Here is a 17,239-nt window from a genome sequence, read left to right on the forward strand (position 1 = left end):
TTTATTTCTGTGCCACATTATTGCAAAAGTGATCTCCCCTTGTTGATTTGTTTTGTAATGAAAACTTTGCCAGAAACTTATCAAAGACTACTTAAAGGAACTAATTGAAACTTGGAACATGGATGGATATTGATATAAAGTTGCAAGAATTATAACTCTTTTCAATCCTTGTCCATTTAAAGCTCACCTCTGCACCAAATTTTCAAGGTGGGGTATTGTTATTGGTCTATGTATGGCGTCCGGCGTCAACAATTTCTTATCAACATCATCTCCTCCTAAACTGCTAATGTAACACACCAGGGTTACAAGTTTCCTATAAACTCATATACAAACACATTCTTATTAAAAATATGATAATTATGATTTTACTCTGGAAGAAAGGGCAGCAAATCTTGTTACATTGTTTCTGGGTCAAAACTGGCCTTGCTTCAGGGGATCACAAGTTTCACAAGTTTCCTTAATATAGAGTTTGTTTAAGTCTGATAGATATGTAAAGTTTACTCTTGAAGGAAGGGCAGCAAATCTTGTTATATTGTCTTCCTTGTTCTTGGAGCTTGCATGTGGAATTATTGTCTATATTTGAAACAAGGGAATAGGATTTATACTTAATTTAAAGTAATCAATATATTTCTTTATTCTGTAGAATTACATTTTTTTACATAATAATGAATTTAATTATCAGACTTTTCCATTAAACTAGACTAGTGTACAAGAATCGTACACAATCCAATATTTGGTTGGATAGTTATTATTATCTTATATAAACATGCATTTGATATATGTATATTGAAGGAAAACTATGCTGTGCATGTTTGAGGTAGAGTATTTACAATGAATTTTGTAAATCTGAAGTGTCTTGGTTCTTATTTATTTGGAATAGCTGAAATAATTTTAAATTCTTAAAAACATGCTGATTCTTAAGAATTTGACTTGATTGCATTCTATACTATTAACGACTATTCATTTTGATATTTATGTCTCCCCCATTTATGGGGAGACATATTGTTTTTGCCCTGTCCATCTGTCAGTTCGTACGTCACACTTTGTTTTTACTCAATAACTATAGAACACTTGAACCCTGGAACTTCATACTTGGTATGCTCGTTGGTCATGACTAGTAGAAGACCCCTAGTGATTTTGAGATCATTTGGTCAAAGGTTGAGGTCGCCGTGACCTTGAGGTGAAGAAACAGTTTCTGGTCAATAACTTAAGAACGCTTGCACCCAGGAACTTCATACTTGGTATGCTAGTTGGTCATGACTACTAGATGAACTCTATTGATTTTCGAAGGCCAAGGTCACTGTCAATGTCGCTGTTACCTTCAGGTAAAATGTTGGCAGTGACCTTAAGCTTAAAAATGGTTTCTGCCCAATAACTTAAGAACGCTTGCACCCAGGAACTTCATACTTGGTATGCTAGTTGGTCATGACTACTAGATGAACTCTATTGATTTTCGAAGGCCAAGGTCACTGTCAAGGTCGCTGTTACCTTCAGGTACCGTATTTTCTCGACTATAAGGCGATTCGCTTATAAGACGGCCCCCTAACTTTGCCCATGAAATCTGGTGCTTTTTGTTTCGACTCGCTTATAAGACGGGGTCAATTTTTAAGCAAATCTAAAATGCTAAAACTCTTCCTAATGTGTAAAAATGTTCAAGCTCAACGGACAATTATCGACTTTCGCGGTAACTGTTTTTGTTTTACTCAAAGAAAATGGCGGTCAACTGTGAGCTCTCTATTTGGAGGTAGGTTAAAAATGAGTACATAAGTTTACAGGACAGGTCGTTACTTATCGAAATTGTAATAATTAATCAATAACAACATATGTTTGTTTTAGTTTATTTTTTTATTGAAGACACCAATGAAGTTCTTCGGCAAAATAAATGGCTTCAATAACATAAATGCGAAAAGCCGAGGCATGAATAGGTGTTTGTTTAGCAATAATGCTTTAGGCAATATTGTCCCTTGATTGGCGACGAACATAAAGGATTCATATTCGCATTGTCATTTGTTTGCTTAATCAAATTGACAGTTAGGTACCTACATCATATTAAGATTCCAATTTATTGATTTGATATATCTGTCAAACTAATTATACTGACACGCGCCATGAGAAAAAATGCAGATATAACGGTACACTGTGTGACGTCAGAGCACGCGCGGTGAAGAGATTTCGTGTTGTTGTTTACTTAATTGCCCCATACTTATATCAGCAGACGATACACTGGATAGACGAATACCCTATGTAAAATTTAACTGATTTTGACTTGAATCTTTTTTTAATATTTTATCGACTCGCTTATAAGACGGGTCCCCTACTTTGGGGGTAAAAATCGGGACCCAATTTCCCCGTCTTATAGTCGAGAAAATACGGTAAAATGTTGGCAGTGACCTTAAGCTTAAAAATGGTTTCTGCCCAATAACTTAAGAACACTTGTACCGAGGAACTTCATGCTTGTTATGCTAGTTTCCCTTGACTAGTAGATGACTCCTATTGATTATGAGATCAGTAAGTCAAAGGTCAAGGTCATTGTGACCTTGAGGTGAAGCAACAGCTTCCACTCAATAACTAAAGAACGCTTGCACCCAGGAACTTCATACTTGGTATGCTAGTTGATCATGACTAGTAGAAGAACCCTATTGATTTTGAGATCAGTAGGCCAAAGGTCAAGGTCACCATGACCTTGAGGTGAAGAAACGTTTTCCGCACAATAACTAAAGAACACTTTCACCCAGGAACTTCATACTTGGTATACTAGTTGGTCCCGACTAGTAGCTGAACCCTATTGATTTTGAGATCAGTAGGTCAAAGGTCAAGGTCGACGTGACCTTGAGATGAAGAAACGGTTACTGCTCAGTAACTAAAGAACACTTGCACCCAGGACTTTCATACTTGGTATGCAAGTTGGTCATGACTAGTAGATGACCCCTGTTTATTTTGTGATCAGTCAGTCAGTAAGTCTGTTTGTCTGTACGTCACTTCGTTTTCGCTCAATAAATAAAGTACACTTGCACCCAAGAGCTTCATACTTGGTATGCTATTTGGTCATGATAAGTAGATGACCCTTATTGATTTTAAGATTAGTAGGTCAAAGGTCAAGGTCACAGTAATTGTTCACTATTTAATACGGGTGAATAAACCAAACTTCATTGTTGGTTCGTTTCCAGTCCAAAATTACAAATTTCATGTCCATCATTTATTTTTTCTCAGCTACGACCACACAATAGGGGAGACAAGCGCTTTTTTCGAAAAAGCAATCTCTAGTTTTATATCCTTTTGTCTGATCATGAGAGTCCATGAGCTTTGATAGCCTTACTCTTAGGACCATTTGTACCATTTTGGATAAGAAAATCAGTATTGTTGTTAGATTATATTTGTATGAGTTTCTGATAGCCTTATGTAGGAAAAACTTTGAAGATGTTCTTGTTTAATCTGCACATCAATCAGTGTGCAGGCAAATGAACAAAGTCCTGTCAGTGTACAGGCAAATGCACAAATTCTTGTCAGTGTACACACAAATGCACAAATTTCTGTCAGTGTACAGGCAAATGCACAAAATTTCTGCACAAATTCCTGTCAGTGTACAGGCAAATGCACATATTCCTGTCAGTGTGAAGGCAAATGCACAAATTCCTGTCGGTGTGAAGGCAAATGCACAAATTCCTGTCAGTGTACAGACAGCTGCACAAATTCCTGTCAGTGTACAGGCAAATAAACAAAGTCCTGTCAGTGATCAGACAACTGCACAAATTCCTGTCAGTGTGCAGGCATCTGTATCAAATGCTTTCTGTGTACAGACAACTGCACAAATTTCTGTCAGTGTGCATGCATCTGTATCAAATGCTGTCAGTGTACAGGCAACTGTATCTAGTTATGTCAGTGTGCAAGCAACTGTATCAAGTCCTGTCGGTGTACAGGCAAATGTATCAAGTCCTGTCAGTGAACAGGCACCTGTATCAAGTTATGTCAGTTTGCAGGCAACTGTATAACATCCTGTCAGTGTACATGCAACTGTATCAAGTCCTGTCAGTGTGCAGGCAACTGTATGAAGTCCTGTCAGTGTGCAGGCAACTGTATCAAGTCCTGTCAGTGTGCAGGCAATTGTATGAAGTCCTGTCAGTGAACAGGCAATTGTATGAAGTCCTGTCAGTGTGCAGGCAACTGTATCAAGTTATGTCAGTGTGCAGGCAACTGTATCTAGTCATGACAGTGTGCAGTTAACTTATCAAATCATGTCAGTGTGTATCAAGTCATGTCAGTGTGCAGGCAACTGTATCAAGTCATGTCAGTGTGCAGGCAACTGTATCTAGTCATGACAGTGTGCAGGTAACTTATCAAGTCATGTCAGTGTGCAGGCAACTTATTAAGTCCTGTCAGTTTGCATGCATCTGTATTAAATCATGTCAATGTGCATGCAACTTATCAAATCATGTCAGTGTGCATACAACTTATCAAATCATGTCCGTGTGCATACAACTTATCAAATCATGTCAGTGTGCGTGCATCTGTATCAAATCATGTCAGTGTGCATGCAACTTATCAAATCATGTCAGTGTGCATGCAACTTAGCAAATCATGTCAGTGTGCATACAACTTATCAAATCATGTCAGTGTGCATGCATCTGTATCAAATCATGTCAGTGTGCATGCAACTTAGCAAATCATGTCAGTGTGCATGCAACTTATCAAGGCCTGTCAGTGTGCATACAACTTACCAAATCATGTCAGTGTGCATACAACTTATCAAATCATGTCAGTGTGCATACAAGTTATCAAATCATGTCAGTGTGCATGCATCTGTATCAAATCATGTCAGTGTGCATGCAACTTAGCAAATCATGTCAGTGTGCATGCAACTTAGCAAATCATGTCAGTGTGCATGCAACTTATCAAGTCCTGTCAGTGTGCAGGCAACTGTATCAAGTCCTGTTAGTGTGCAGGCAACTGCATCAAGTGGTGTCAGTGTGAAGGCAACTGTATCAAGTCCTGTCAGTGTGCAAGGCAACTGTATCAAGTCCTGTCAGCTTAAGAGGGTTGGTTGATTTTTATCGCTATGGGATGGCACGATGTCCATGTGTCTATCTTTATACAATTGCTTGTAAACATTAAGTTATGCTCCTGGGATAAAATCTGGCTGCACCTTGAGATTTCTATTTTTTTATTGTGTTGAACGTGATGGTTATATACAAATAAAGTGTTTGTATGTGTCAGGAATGGCGGAGGGGAGAAGTCTATACGCCACATCAAGATGATCCAGACCCTGGAGGATGTGCGGGCTGGTCTTCATGATGAAGAGGAACTACCCTCCAGCGATGACGATGAAGGAGACCCACCAACACCACCTGAAGGCCTCCTACAAGCATGTAGGCACTTTTGTAATTGGGTCTGTGATGTGATCATGTCTGTGATAGTGTGTATTCTCTGTGTTGGTGCTTTATGAAGGTATATATTGATCGTGTGTATTCTCTGGGGGTGATGCTGTATGAAGGTAAAGATTGATTGTGTGTATTCTCTGTGTTGGTGCTTTATGAAGGTAAATTTTGATCGTGTGTATTCTCTGGGGGTGATGTTGTATGAAGGTAAAGATTGATAGGGTGTATTCTCTGTGTTGATGCTGTATGAAGGTAAAGATTGATAGTGTATATTCTCTGTGTTGATGCTGTATGAAGGTAAAATATTGATAGGGTGTATTCTCTGTGTTAATTCTGTATGAAGGTAAAGATTAATAGTGTGTATTCTCTGGGTTGATGCTGTATGAAGGTAAAGATTAATAGTGTGTATTCTCTGTGTTCTGCTGTATGAAGGTAAAGATTGATAGTGTGTATTCTCTGGGTTGATGCTGTATGAAGGTAAAGATTAATAGTGTGTATTCTCTGGGTTGATGCTGTATGAAGGTAAAGATTAATAGTGTATATTCTCTGTGTTGATGCTGTATGGAGGTAAAATATTGATAGGGTGTATTCTCTGGGTTGATGCTGTATGAAGGTAAAGATTAATAGTGTGTATTCTCTGGGTTGATGCTGTATGAAGGTAAAGATTAATAGTGTGTATTCTCTGGGTTGATGCTGTATGAAGGTAAAGATTAATAGTGTGTATTCTCTGGGTTGATGCTGTATGAAGGTAAAGATTAATAGTGTGTATTCTCTGGGTTGATGCTGTATGAAGGTAAAGATTAATAGTGTATATTCTCTGTGTTGATGCTGTATGAAGGTAAAATATTGATAGGGTGTATTCTCTGGGTTGATGCTGTATGAAGGTAAAGATTAATAGTGTGTATTCTCTGGGTTGATGCTGTATGAAGGTAAAGATTAATAGTGTGTATTCTCTGGGTTGATGCTGTATGAAGGTAAAGATTAATAGTGTGTATTCTCTGGGTTGATGCTGTATGAAGGTAAAGATTAATAGTGTGTATTCTCTGGGTTGATGCTGTATGAAGGTAAAGATTAATAGTGTGTATTCTCTGGGTTGATGCTGTATGAAGGTAAAGATTAATAGTGTGTATTCTCTGGGTTGATGCTGTATGAAGGTAAAGATTAATAGTGTGTATTTTCTGGGTTGATGCTTTATGAAGGTAAAGATTGATAGGGTGTATTCTCTGGGTTGATGCTGTATGAAGGTAAAGATTAATAGTGTGTATTTTCTGGGTTGATGCTATATAAAGGTAAAGATTGATAGTGTGTATTCTCTGTGTTGATGCTGTATGAAGGTAAAGATTAATAGTGTGTATTCTCTGTGTTGATTCTGTATGAAGGTAAGTATTGATCGTGTGTATTCTCTGGGTTGATGCTGTATGAAGGTAAATATTGATCGTGTGTATTCTCTGGGTTGATGCTGTATGAAGGTAAATATTGATCGTGTGTATTCTCTGTGTTGATGATGTATGAAGGTAAAGATTGATAGGGTGTATTCTCTGGGTTGATGCTGTATGAAGGTAAAGATTAATAGTGTGTATTCTCTGTGTTCTGCTGTATGAAGGTAAAGATTGATAGGGTGTATTCTCTGTGTTGATTCTGTATGAAGGTAAATATTGATAGTGTGTATTCTCTGTGTTGATGTTGTATGAAGGTAAAGATTGATAGGGTGTATTCTCTGTGTTGATGTTGTATGAAGGTAAAGATTGATAGGGTGTATTCTCTGTGTTGATTCTGTATGAAGGTAAATATTGATAGTGTGTATTCTCTCTTTTGATGTTGTATGAAGGTAAAGATTGATAGGGTGTATTCTCTGTGTTGATGATGTATGAAGGTAAAGATTGATAGGGTGTATTCTCTGTGTTGATGATGTATGAAGGTAAAGATTGATAGGGTGTATTCTCTCTGTTGATGATGTATGAAGGTAAAGATTGATAGGGTGTATTCTTAGTCATTCTAAAATGCCGTCCAGGCTTTGTTTTAATGATGGTTAGTCTGGACGTCATTCATAATAAAATTCGTAAACATGTTCAAAATGCCGATCAGAATTTGGTCGCAAATTTATTGAAATTATTCCAATTTAGTCTATTAAAACAAAAAAAGAACACTTTACCTGTTAAAACTAATCCTTTCTACATCAATTGCACTATATATTATAAAATAATCACGTTCCGAATTGTTAAAACAACATACATTTTCAAACACCATCAAAATTCACCAAACACCATTGTTTTTGTTAACGAATGTAGCCGAGAATATCCAAATGCATTTTCTTTTCTCTGCTTAAGGTTACACATGACTATTAGTTACTTTAGTACAGCTTAGTACGAGCTGTAGTGTCATTGGCAGTAGTTTTGTTAAGGCAACATATTGTAAACCTGTAAATTATTCAAAATAAATTAAGAATGAAGTGTTTACAAACATTTATTACATTTGTTAGCATATTGGAACAAGGTCATTTAGTTTTTGCAAAATGAATCAAATAGCAATATCATTAAGTTTGTGGAATGTTATCATGCAAAGTATGGGGAAATTTTCATTTGCATGCATGGCATTTTTTTCAATTCGTATCATGATTTTCTATTCTTGTAATTTACCCCTCATTTGCGCTCACTTGGATGTCTTTGAACTTTTGTATGCTTAATATTCCTTTGTTTGGTTTCTTTAAAGCATCCAGATTCTGACACACAACAAAAAAACTTTTTTAAGTACTACTTGTCACAAACTTGTGGTAAGAGCAACCTCAGGTACCAACTGGTGATTGTACGAGCTCTCTCCTCCCTACCTTTTTCCTACCAGTAGGCGAGTAAGTTTTCTGGTGTTCCCCAGTGAACGACCATTTGTATGTATGTTGACAAATACCTGCCATGACGGTTTGAAATTCTGCAATTATTTGGAGGTTTTTGATTGCCATCTTTTGACATAAAAACATTTCTACATTTCTTTCCCCTTTCCCACACGCACCTAGCCTCCCATCTAAAAACGACCATACATTATAAATACTATATGTGTGCTTTTACTTTGTATGACAGAAATTAGAATACTGGGTAAAATTACCGGTTTGCCTTTATAAGCTTTGTTAAATTTTATAGCGTCTCTTTGAACCGCTGGCGCGTTCACGTCACAAACTGGGCATATGACCTTCTATAAGATGACATTTTAAATGTAAAGTCGGCGAAGATTGCACAAGTGTCCCATAACAACCCGAGGTATATTCTATAAGAGCATGAAGCCCAATTCTCACACAGAGTCCCGGCTTTGTCATATTTTAACCCCTTAAACACATAAGCGTTACTTCTGTTTACCAATATAGTTCTTTAAAAAAAACACAACAATTCTAACTCTAGTTGTTTTCCTATAAGCTTTAAGCTTGACGATAAAACGCACTCTAGTCGGAAAAAAAAGCAAACAACAATGTTCTGTAAATATGTTTTTCTATCAATTCCTTTAAAAATAGTAATTTCCTGAAGATTCCCTTTAGTTGAGTTTTGTATAGGTTTTCTGATGTGAGGAATAAGGTATTTGTTAATATAAATATCATCATGAAACATCTGTTCTAGCGAAACTATATATATACACATAATAAATTGATAAGTCAGCAAAATCTCTGATTATTGTAAACTTGGATTGTCGTGTTGAAGTCAAATTTTGATTAATAGGTTACACAATAAAACATTTTGATTCACTTAGTGTAACAATGCCGTTGATATACATGTTTTTTTTAATATTTAGTCTTATTTTAAATACATGTGTATAATAGTATGCATTGTCCACATTGCCCATAGAATAGTTTGTAAATAAATCTTGAATCCTGTATGTGACGATAAATGTTTTTCAAATTCATTAAGTACAAAAGTGTGGTAATTGATAATGATAGTGTTAGGGGAAGGTAATCCATACTAAAAATACTACTTCAGATTGAAACCTTAAAGTATAGTTGTGTGTAACCTTTTTTTCTTTTGGGCAGTAAGAAAGCTCCTGTCAACTGAAATCAGGTATTTAAATTACTTTTTTGAAGAAATAGCTTGTGAATTTGCAAAATGGATATGGTTATTGATAAGAATTAAGGTATTTATTGGCAGTCTTAAGCAATAGAACACAAATGAAGACCATTTCATTTCATAGACAGTTTTTACATGTTTACGAATTTTGTTATGAATGACGTTCCAGGCTAACCATCATTAAAAAAAAAGCCTGGACGGCATTTTAGAATGACTAGGTGTATTCTCTGTGTTGATGATGTATGAAGGTAAATATTGATAGTGTGTATTCTCTCTGTTGATGTTGTATGAAGATAAGTATTGATAGGGTGTATTCTCTCTGTTGATGATGTATGAAGGTAAAGATTGATAGGGTGTATTCTCTGTGTTGATGATGTATGAAGATAAATATTGATAGGGTGTATTCTCTCTGTTGATGTTGTATGAAGGTAAAGATTGATAGGGTGTATTATCTGTGTTGATGATGTATGAAGGTAAGTATTGATAGGGTGTATTCTCTGTGTTGATTCTGTATGAAGGTAAAGATTGATAGGGTGTATTCTCTGTGTTCTGCTGTATGAAGGTAAAGATTGATAGGGTGTATTCTCTGTGTTGATGATGTATGAAGATAAATATTGATAGGGTGTATTCTCTGTGTTGATGATGTATGAAGGTAAAGATTAATAGGGTGTATTCTCTGTGTTGATGATGTATGAAGGTAAAGATTGATCGTGTGTATTCTCTGTGTTGATGATGTATGAAGGTAAAGATTGATAGGGTGTATTCTCTGTGTTGATGATGTATGAAGATAAAGATTGATAGGGTGTATTCTCTGTGTTGATGTTGTATGAAGGTAAAGATTGATAGGGTGTATTCTCTGTGTTGATGTTGTATGAAGATAAATATTGATGGGTGTATTCTCTGTGTTGATGATGTATGAAGGTAAAGATTGATAGGGTGTATTCTCTGTGTTGATGATGTATGAAGGTAAAGATTGATAGTGTGTATTCTCTGTGTTGATGTTGTATGAAGATAAAGATTGATAGGGTGTATTCTCTGTGTTGATGTTGTATGAAGGTAAAGATTGATAGGGTGTATTCTCTGTGTTGATGTTGTATGAAGGTAAAGATTGATAGGGTGTATTCTCTGTGTTGATTCTGTATGAAGGTAAAGATTGATAGGGTGTATTCTCTGTGTTCTGCTGTATGAAGGTAAAGATTGATAGGGTGTATTCTCTGTGTTCTGCTGTATGAAGGTAAAGATTGATAGGGTGTATTCTCTGTGTTGATGATGTATGAAGATTAATATTGATAGGGTGTATTCTCTGTGTTGATGTTGTATGAAGGTAAAGATTGATAGGGTGTATTCTCTGTGTTGATGATGTATGAAGGTAAAGATTGATAGGGTGTATTCTCTGTGTTGATGATGTATGAAGGTAAAGATTGATAGGGTGTATTCTCTCTGTTGATGTTGTATGAAGTTAAAGATTGATAGGGTGTATTCTCTGTGTTGATGATGTATGAAGGTAAAGATTGATAGGGTGTATTCTCTGTGTTGATGATGTATGAAGGTAAAGATTGATAGGGTGTATTCTCTGTGTTGATGTTGTATGAAGGTAAAGATTGATAGGGTGTATTCTCTGTGTTGATGCTTTATGAAGGTAAAGATTGATAGGGTGTATTCTCTGTGTTGATGTTGTATGAAGGTAAAGATTGATAGGGTGTATTCTCTGTGTTGATGATGTATGAAGGTAAAGATTGATAGGGTGTATTCTCTGTGTTGATGATGTATGAAGGTAAAGATTGATAGGGTGTATTCTCTCTGTTGATGTTGTATGAAGGTAAAGATTGATAGGGTGTATTCTCTGTGTTGATGTTGTATGAAGGTAAAGATTGATAGGGTGTATTCTCTGTGTTGATGTTGTATGAAGGTAAAGATTGATAGGGTGTATTCTCTGTGTTGATGATGTATGAAGGTAAAGATTGATAGGGTGTATTCTCTGTGTTGATGTTGTATGAAGGTAAAGATTGATAGGGTGTATTCTCTGTGTTGATGATGTATGAAGGTAAAGATTGATAGGGTGTATTCTCTGTGTTGATGATGTATGAAGGTAAAGATTGATAGGGTGTATTCTCTGTGTTGATGTTGTATGAAGGTAAAGATTGATGGGGTGTATTCTCTGTGTTGATGTTGTATGAAGGTAAAGATTGATAGGGTGTATTCTCTGTGTTGATGATGTATGAAGGTAAAGATTGATAGGGTGTATTCTCTGTGTTGATTTTGTATGAAGGTAAAGATTGATAGGGTGTATTCTCTGTGTTGATGATGTATGAAGGTAAAGATTGATAGGGTGTATTCTCTGTGTTGATTCTGTATGAAGGTAAAGATTGATAGGGTGTATTCTCTGTGTTGATGTTGTATGAAGGTAAAGATTGATAGGGTGTATTCTCTGTGTTGATGTTGTATGAAGGTTAAGATTGATAGGGTGTATTCTCTGTGTTGATGATGTATGAAGGTAAAGATTGATAGGGTGTATTCTCTGTGTTGATGTTGTATGAAGGTAAAGATTGATAGGGTGTATTCTCTGTGTTGATGTTGTATGAAGGTAAAGATTGATAGGGTGTATTCTCTGTGTTGATGTTGTATGAAGGTAAAGATTGATAGTGTGTATTCTCTGTGTTGATGTTGTATGAAGGTAAAGATTGATAGGGTGTATTCTCTGTGTTGATGTTGTATGAAGGTAAATATTGATAGTGTGTATTCTCTGTGTTGGTGCTTTATGAAGGTTAAGATTGATAGGTTACCTTCAGGTAAATACGATGTTAGTGGTGACCTGAAGCTTAAAAATGGTTTCTGGTCAATAACTGAAGAATGCTTGTACCCAGGAACTTCATACTTGGTATGCTAGTTGGTCATGACTAGAAGATGACTCCTACTGATATTGAGATCAATACGTCAAAGGTCAAGGTCACCTTGACCTTGAGGTGAAGAAACGGTTACTGCTCAATAACTGAAGAAGACTTGCACCAAGGAACTTCATACTTGGTATGCTAGTTGGTCATGACTAGCAGATGACCCATATTGATTTTGTGATCAGTCTGTCAGTCAGTCAGCAGTCAGTCCATCAGTCTGTACGTCACACTTCGTTTCTGCTCAATGAATAAAGAATGCTTGCACCCAAGAACTTCATATTTGGTACCATGACATCACATATGCAGTCGTCAGCTTTCCACAAAACCATCAGTGATGATTGCATACTCCAGATTGAAATAAAACAATATGGTATTTCTTACATCCATCTATCACATTAAGTCTTAATATTCATAGGATCACTGATCTTATGCAGTAGACCTTCACTGTTTAATACGGGTGAATAAACCAAACTTCACTGTTGGTTTGTCTCCAGTCCAAAATTACAAATTTCTTGTCCATCATTTATTTTTTAGGTATGACCACACAATAGGGGAGACAACAGCTTTTTCAAAAAAGCAATCTCTAGTTTATTTAGTGGTCTCTTACCCTTTTGATGCCTATGCAATCTGACCTGAAGTATGTGTATGTTTTTACAGTACCGGAGTTGGAGTATTCCAGTCAGCTGGACGAGCCCCAGGTCCACCAGATTCTGCGACTTATCCAGACAGCTGGCTCCCGAGGGCTCTCTATGGTATGTACCTATGTCCTGAATTAGGCTCAGTAGGAGTGAATGCAGCTCAGTGGCAATATAAGTCTGTCTTAGTCCTACATCTGTGAGTCTTTGTTGTTTTGAGAAATAAGATTGTTTACCACAAATAGATGACGTATTGCCCATAAAACCCCAATTTTTTGCTAAAATTTTAAGATGACACTGTAGCTTGAGCCAATCCTAAATATTTATACCCCCGACGAACAAAGTTTGAAGGGGGTATATTGGAGTCACCCTGAGGCCGGTCAGTTTGTCGGTTTGTCGGTCAGTCGGTCCGTTGCAATTTACCTTGTCCGGAGCATAACTTAAAAAATTCTGGATGGAATTGGATTAAACTTTATACAATGGTAGAGTATAATGAGAGGAGGTGCAGTTGCAATAATCATAACTCGATTCTTGCTTATTACTGAGTTATTGCCCTTTGTTACTTTTTTTGTCCTGAGTATAACTTGAAAAGTACTGGATGGAATTCATTGGAACTTCATACAATGGTAAAGCACAGTGAGAGGAAGTGCAGTGTTCAAGAACCATAACTCTACCTAACCTAATTACTGAGTTATTGCCCTTTATTTGTTTTTTTTGCTGTCAATTTTTTGTCCAGACATTAACTTATAAACCATATTAAAACTTCCTACAATGGTAAAGCACAATGAGAGGAAGTGCAGTGCACAAGAACCATAACTCTATTTCAGCTTATTACAGAGTAACTGCCCTTTGTTACTTTTTTTTTGTCGGGTGCAACTTGAAAACTATTGAATGGAATTTAATAAAACTTCATACAGTGATAGATCATAATGAGAGAGAGTGCAGTGTACAGGAACCGCAATTCTATTTCAGCTAATTACAGAGTAAGTGCCCTTTGTTACTTTTTCTTGTCCGGAGCATAACTTGAAAACTATTGGATGGAATTTAATAAGTTTCATACAGTGATAGATCATAATGAGAGGGAGTGCAGTGAACAGGAACTGCAATTCTATTTCAGCTAATTACAGAGTTACTGCCCTTTGTTACTTTTTTCTTGTCCGGAGCATAACTTGAAAACTCTTGGATGTAATTTAATAAAACTTCATACAGTGATAGATCATAATGAGAGGGAGTGCAGTGTACAGGAACCGCAATTCTATTTCAGCTAATTACAGAGTTATTTCCCTTTGTTATTTTTTCTTGTCCGGAGCATAACTTAAAAACTATTGGATGGAATTTAATAAAACTTCATACAGTGATAGATCATAATGAGATTTAATGCAATGTACAGGTACCGCAATTCTATTTCAGCTAATTACAGAGTTACTGCCCTTTGTTACCTTTTCTTGTCCAAGGCATAACTTGAAAACTATTGGATGGAATATAATAAAACTTCATACAGTGATAGATCATAATAAGAGGGAGTGCAGTGTACAGGAACCACAATTCTATTTCAGCTAATTGCAGAGTTACTGCCCTTTGTTACCTTTTTCTTGTCCGGAGCATGACTTGAAAACTACTTGATGGAATGTAATAAAACTTTATACAATGGTACGGGACAATGAGAAGAAGTTCAGTGTACATGAATCATTACACTATTTTAGCAAATTACAGAGTTATTGCCTTTTTCAGTTGTTTTGTTTTTTGTCAAACTTTTGTCTGGACAGTAACTTGAAAACTACTAGATGGAATAGCATAAAACTTCCATACAATGAAAAATCATAATGAGAGGCGGCGTTAGGGGGTATTAATCACCTTCAATGATAGCTCTAGTTGTGTGTGTTTTGATGATTTAAACTCTATTCTGCATTAGAGGAGATATATTAATTATCTGGTATCATCACCTTATATAAAAAACAGCAAGTTGTCAAAAACTTACCTCTCCGCCACTCTCTTAAAGGGTCTGAGCCAGTATTCCATATTGATCATATCATCAGTGATTCCATTCAGCGTATTGGTCAGCTATAATATACAGGCCAATGAAAACACTTAAGTTTCTTATCTTATGTTTAAGTTCAATCTTAGTTGTTTATTGAATACGGCCTCTGGCTATGATTCATTAGAATTTAAGCATAGAGCATAAATATTAGTTAACAACTGTTCCATCTTTTATATTATTTATGATATCTGAAAAAATAAGCTTGTGTTGTTGTATATTACAGTCAGAGCTGGCTCAAGTGACGGGCATAATGACCCTGCAGGCGAGGCGTCTCATCAGGATTCTCGAGCGGACAAACTTCATAAACTCTCTCATGCTGGATAAAGGACGACAGAAAATCATAATGTAATCAGTCACCATGAAAACAAGAGGCTCTTTAAGTCCAAATTAAAATTTCATATCTCTCAAAGGCTCAGTGTGCGACATTAACGGTAGCCTGATTACTAGAGGCAATGACAAAATTACCCAGGCATTGAAAAATTTCTTTAAGAAAGCCTGATTCTAATTTTCGAGTCAATGTTTACATCAACAGATAGCCAGACTGGTGATGAAATCATAGGGCTTTGTTGGTTAAAAATTGTTGGGTCAATGTGTACATTGACACCGTTTACCAACTTCCAGATAATGTCTGGGTATGGATGTTTTCTGGTACAGTGATCTCCATTCTCAAGCAATACTATATGCTACCAATACTATACTGCTTGAAAATAATTATTTGACAGAAATCATATTTTAGACTGTCAATACTTTTTTATATAGAGAGATATTGAAGTTTGGATGTAGCTGTATTTTTCAAATAAACTTGGATTAAGTAGTTACCAAAAAATATGAAATGTGGAATGTTTTTAGTAGAATCCTGTCACTAACACCAGAAGCAGCATATGTTGACAGGACCTTCATCCCCCCCCCCCCCTACTGTAACAGTATTACTGCCTTGCATTAAAAGTTAACGGAATCAGCCCTGCCCCTCCAATGGAACCACCACAAGCCTCTCCATCCCCTGGCAACACAGGACAACCCCACCACCATACTTACATCTCAAACTGAATAGAATAAGATATTGTACAGTCTTCATATCATTCCTTTTTTTAACCATATAAAGTACTCATGAAGAAGCCCCGTTTTTTTCTGTTTACTGGTGGGCTACGGAAATCTGTCTTGGGCTACAGAAATCTCAAAAGTCTGTAGCCCCAATTGCTACCAGATTAAATAGGTTAATTTCGAACACTGAAGGCTTTTAAAAAAAATATTTGCCAAAAGTATTTGTCTAAACTATTATTAAAAAAAATCAGAAAAAGTATGGCTGATTCAAATGATAATTCAGCTTACCTAAAATCATTGTAGGAAGCATTCCCCCTCAAAGGGACGCTACTCACATTGATTGATGGTTTTAATTATAACAGGAGTAGAAAATCGGATATGGTTAGCATCAGCAGACGACAATAAAATATAAGTGGTTAATTATTTTAAGTGTCGAGTTTTTAGCTCAACTATTCGAAGAATAAGGAGAGCTATACTACTCACCCTGGCGTCGGCGGTGGCGTCGGCGTTGGCGTCACACCTTGGTTAAGGTTTTGCATGTAAGCACCTTTAAGTCATTATCTCAGTAAATACATCAGTTATTGCATTGAAACTTTAAATATGTATTCCCAACTATCTTACATACTAAATTAATGAAGTTTGATAACAATTATTTGAATATAATGCAAATAATAGGCCTTTATTATTCGACTTAGAAATTCTGGTTAAGGTTTTGCGTGTAAGCACACATAGGTTAATATCTCAGCAACTACTTGAGGTATTGCATTGATACTTGATACAATGTTACTCAACCATCCAACCTACTAAATTAACCAAGTTAGATAACTCTAGTTTGCATTTAATGCAAAATAATTGCCCTTTATTATTCGACTTAGAAATTCTGGTTAAGGTTTTGCATATAGCCACATTTAAGTCAATATCTCAGCAAACATATCATGTATTGCATTGAAACATTAGGTATGTATTCCCAGATAACACTTTTTTTTAATTTAATGCAAAATATGGGCCTTTATTATTTGACTTTTACATGTAAGCACACATAGGTTAATATCTCAGCAATTACTTGATGGATTGCATTGAGACTTTATACAATGGTACTCAACCATCTACTTACATAACCAAGTAAGATAACTACAGTTTGCATTAAATTAAAATAATGGCCCCTTTTTTATTCGACATAGAAATTCTGGTTACGGTTTTGCATGTAACCACTTTTAAGTCA

At 36.1% G+C, this 17,239-nt stretch overlaps 1 protein-coding gene across 8 annotated transcripts in view; it reads left to right on the forward strand.

Moving 5' to 3' along the window:
• LOC128218102 (general transcription factor 3C polypeptide 1-like) overlaps positions 1-17,239 on the forward strand; it is a 303,630-nt gene that overhangs the window by 13,993 nt on the left and 272,398 nt on the right. For all 8 annotated transcript variants that reach the window (XM_052925645.1, XM_052925643.1, XM_052925648.1 and 5 more), the window contains exons 8-10: positions 5,212-5,363; positions 12,961-13,055; positions 15,200-15,321. In XM_052925645.1, the coding sequence (XP_052781605.1) occupies positions 5,212-5,363; positions 12,961-13,055; positions 15,200-15,321 (369 nt within the window). The remainder of the gene's footprint in view (positions 1-5,211; positions 5,364-12,960; positions 13,056-15,199; positions 15,322-17,239) is intronic.

Source organism: Mya arenaria, chromosome 14 (genome assembly GCF_026914265.1).
Source record: "Mya arenaria isolate MELC-2E11 chromosome 14, ASM2691426v1".
NCBI lineage: Eukaryota > Metazoa > Mollusca > Bivalvia > Myida > Myidae > Mya > Mya arenaria.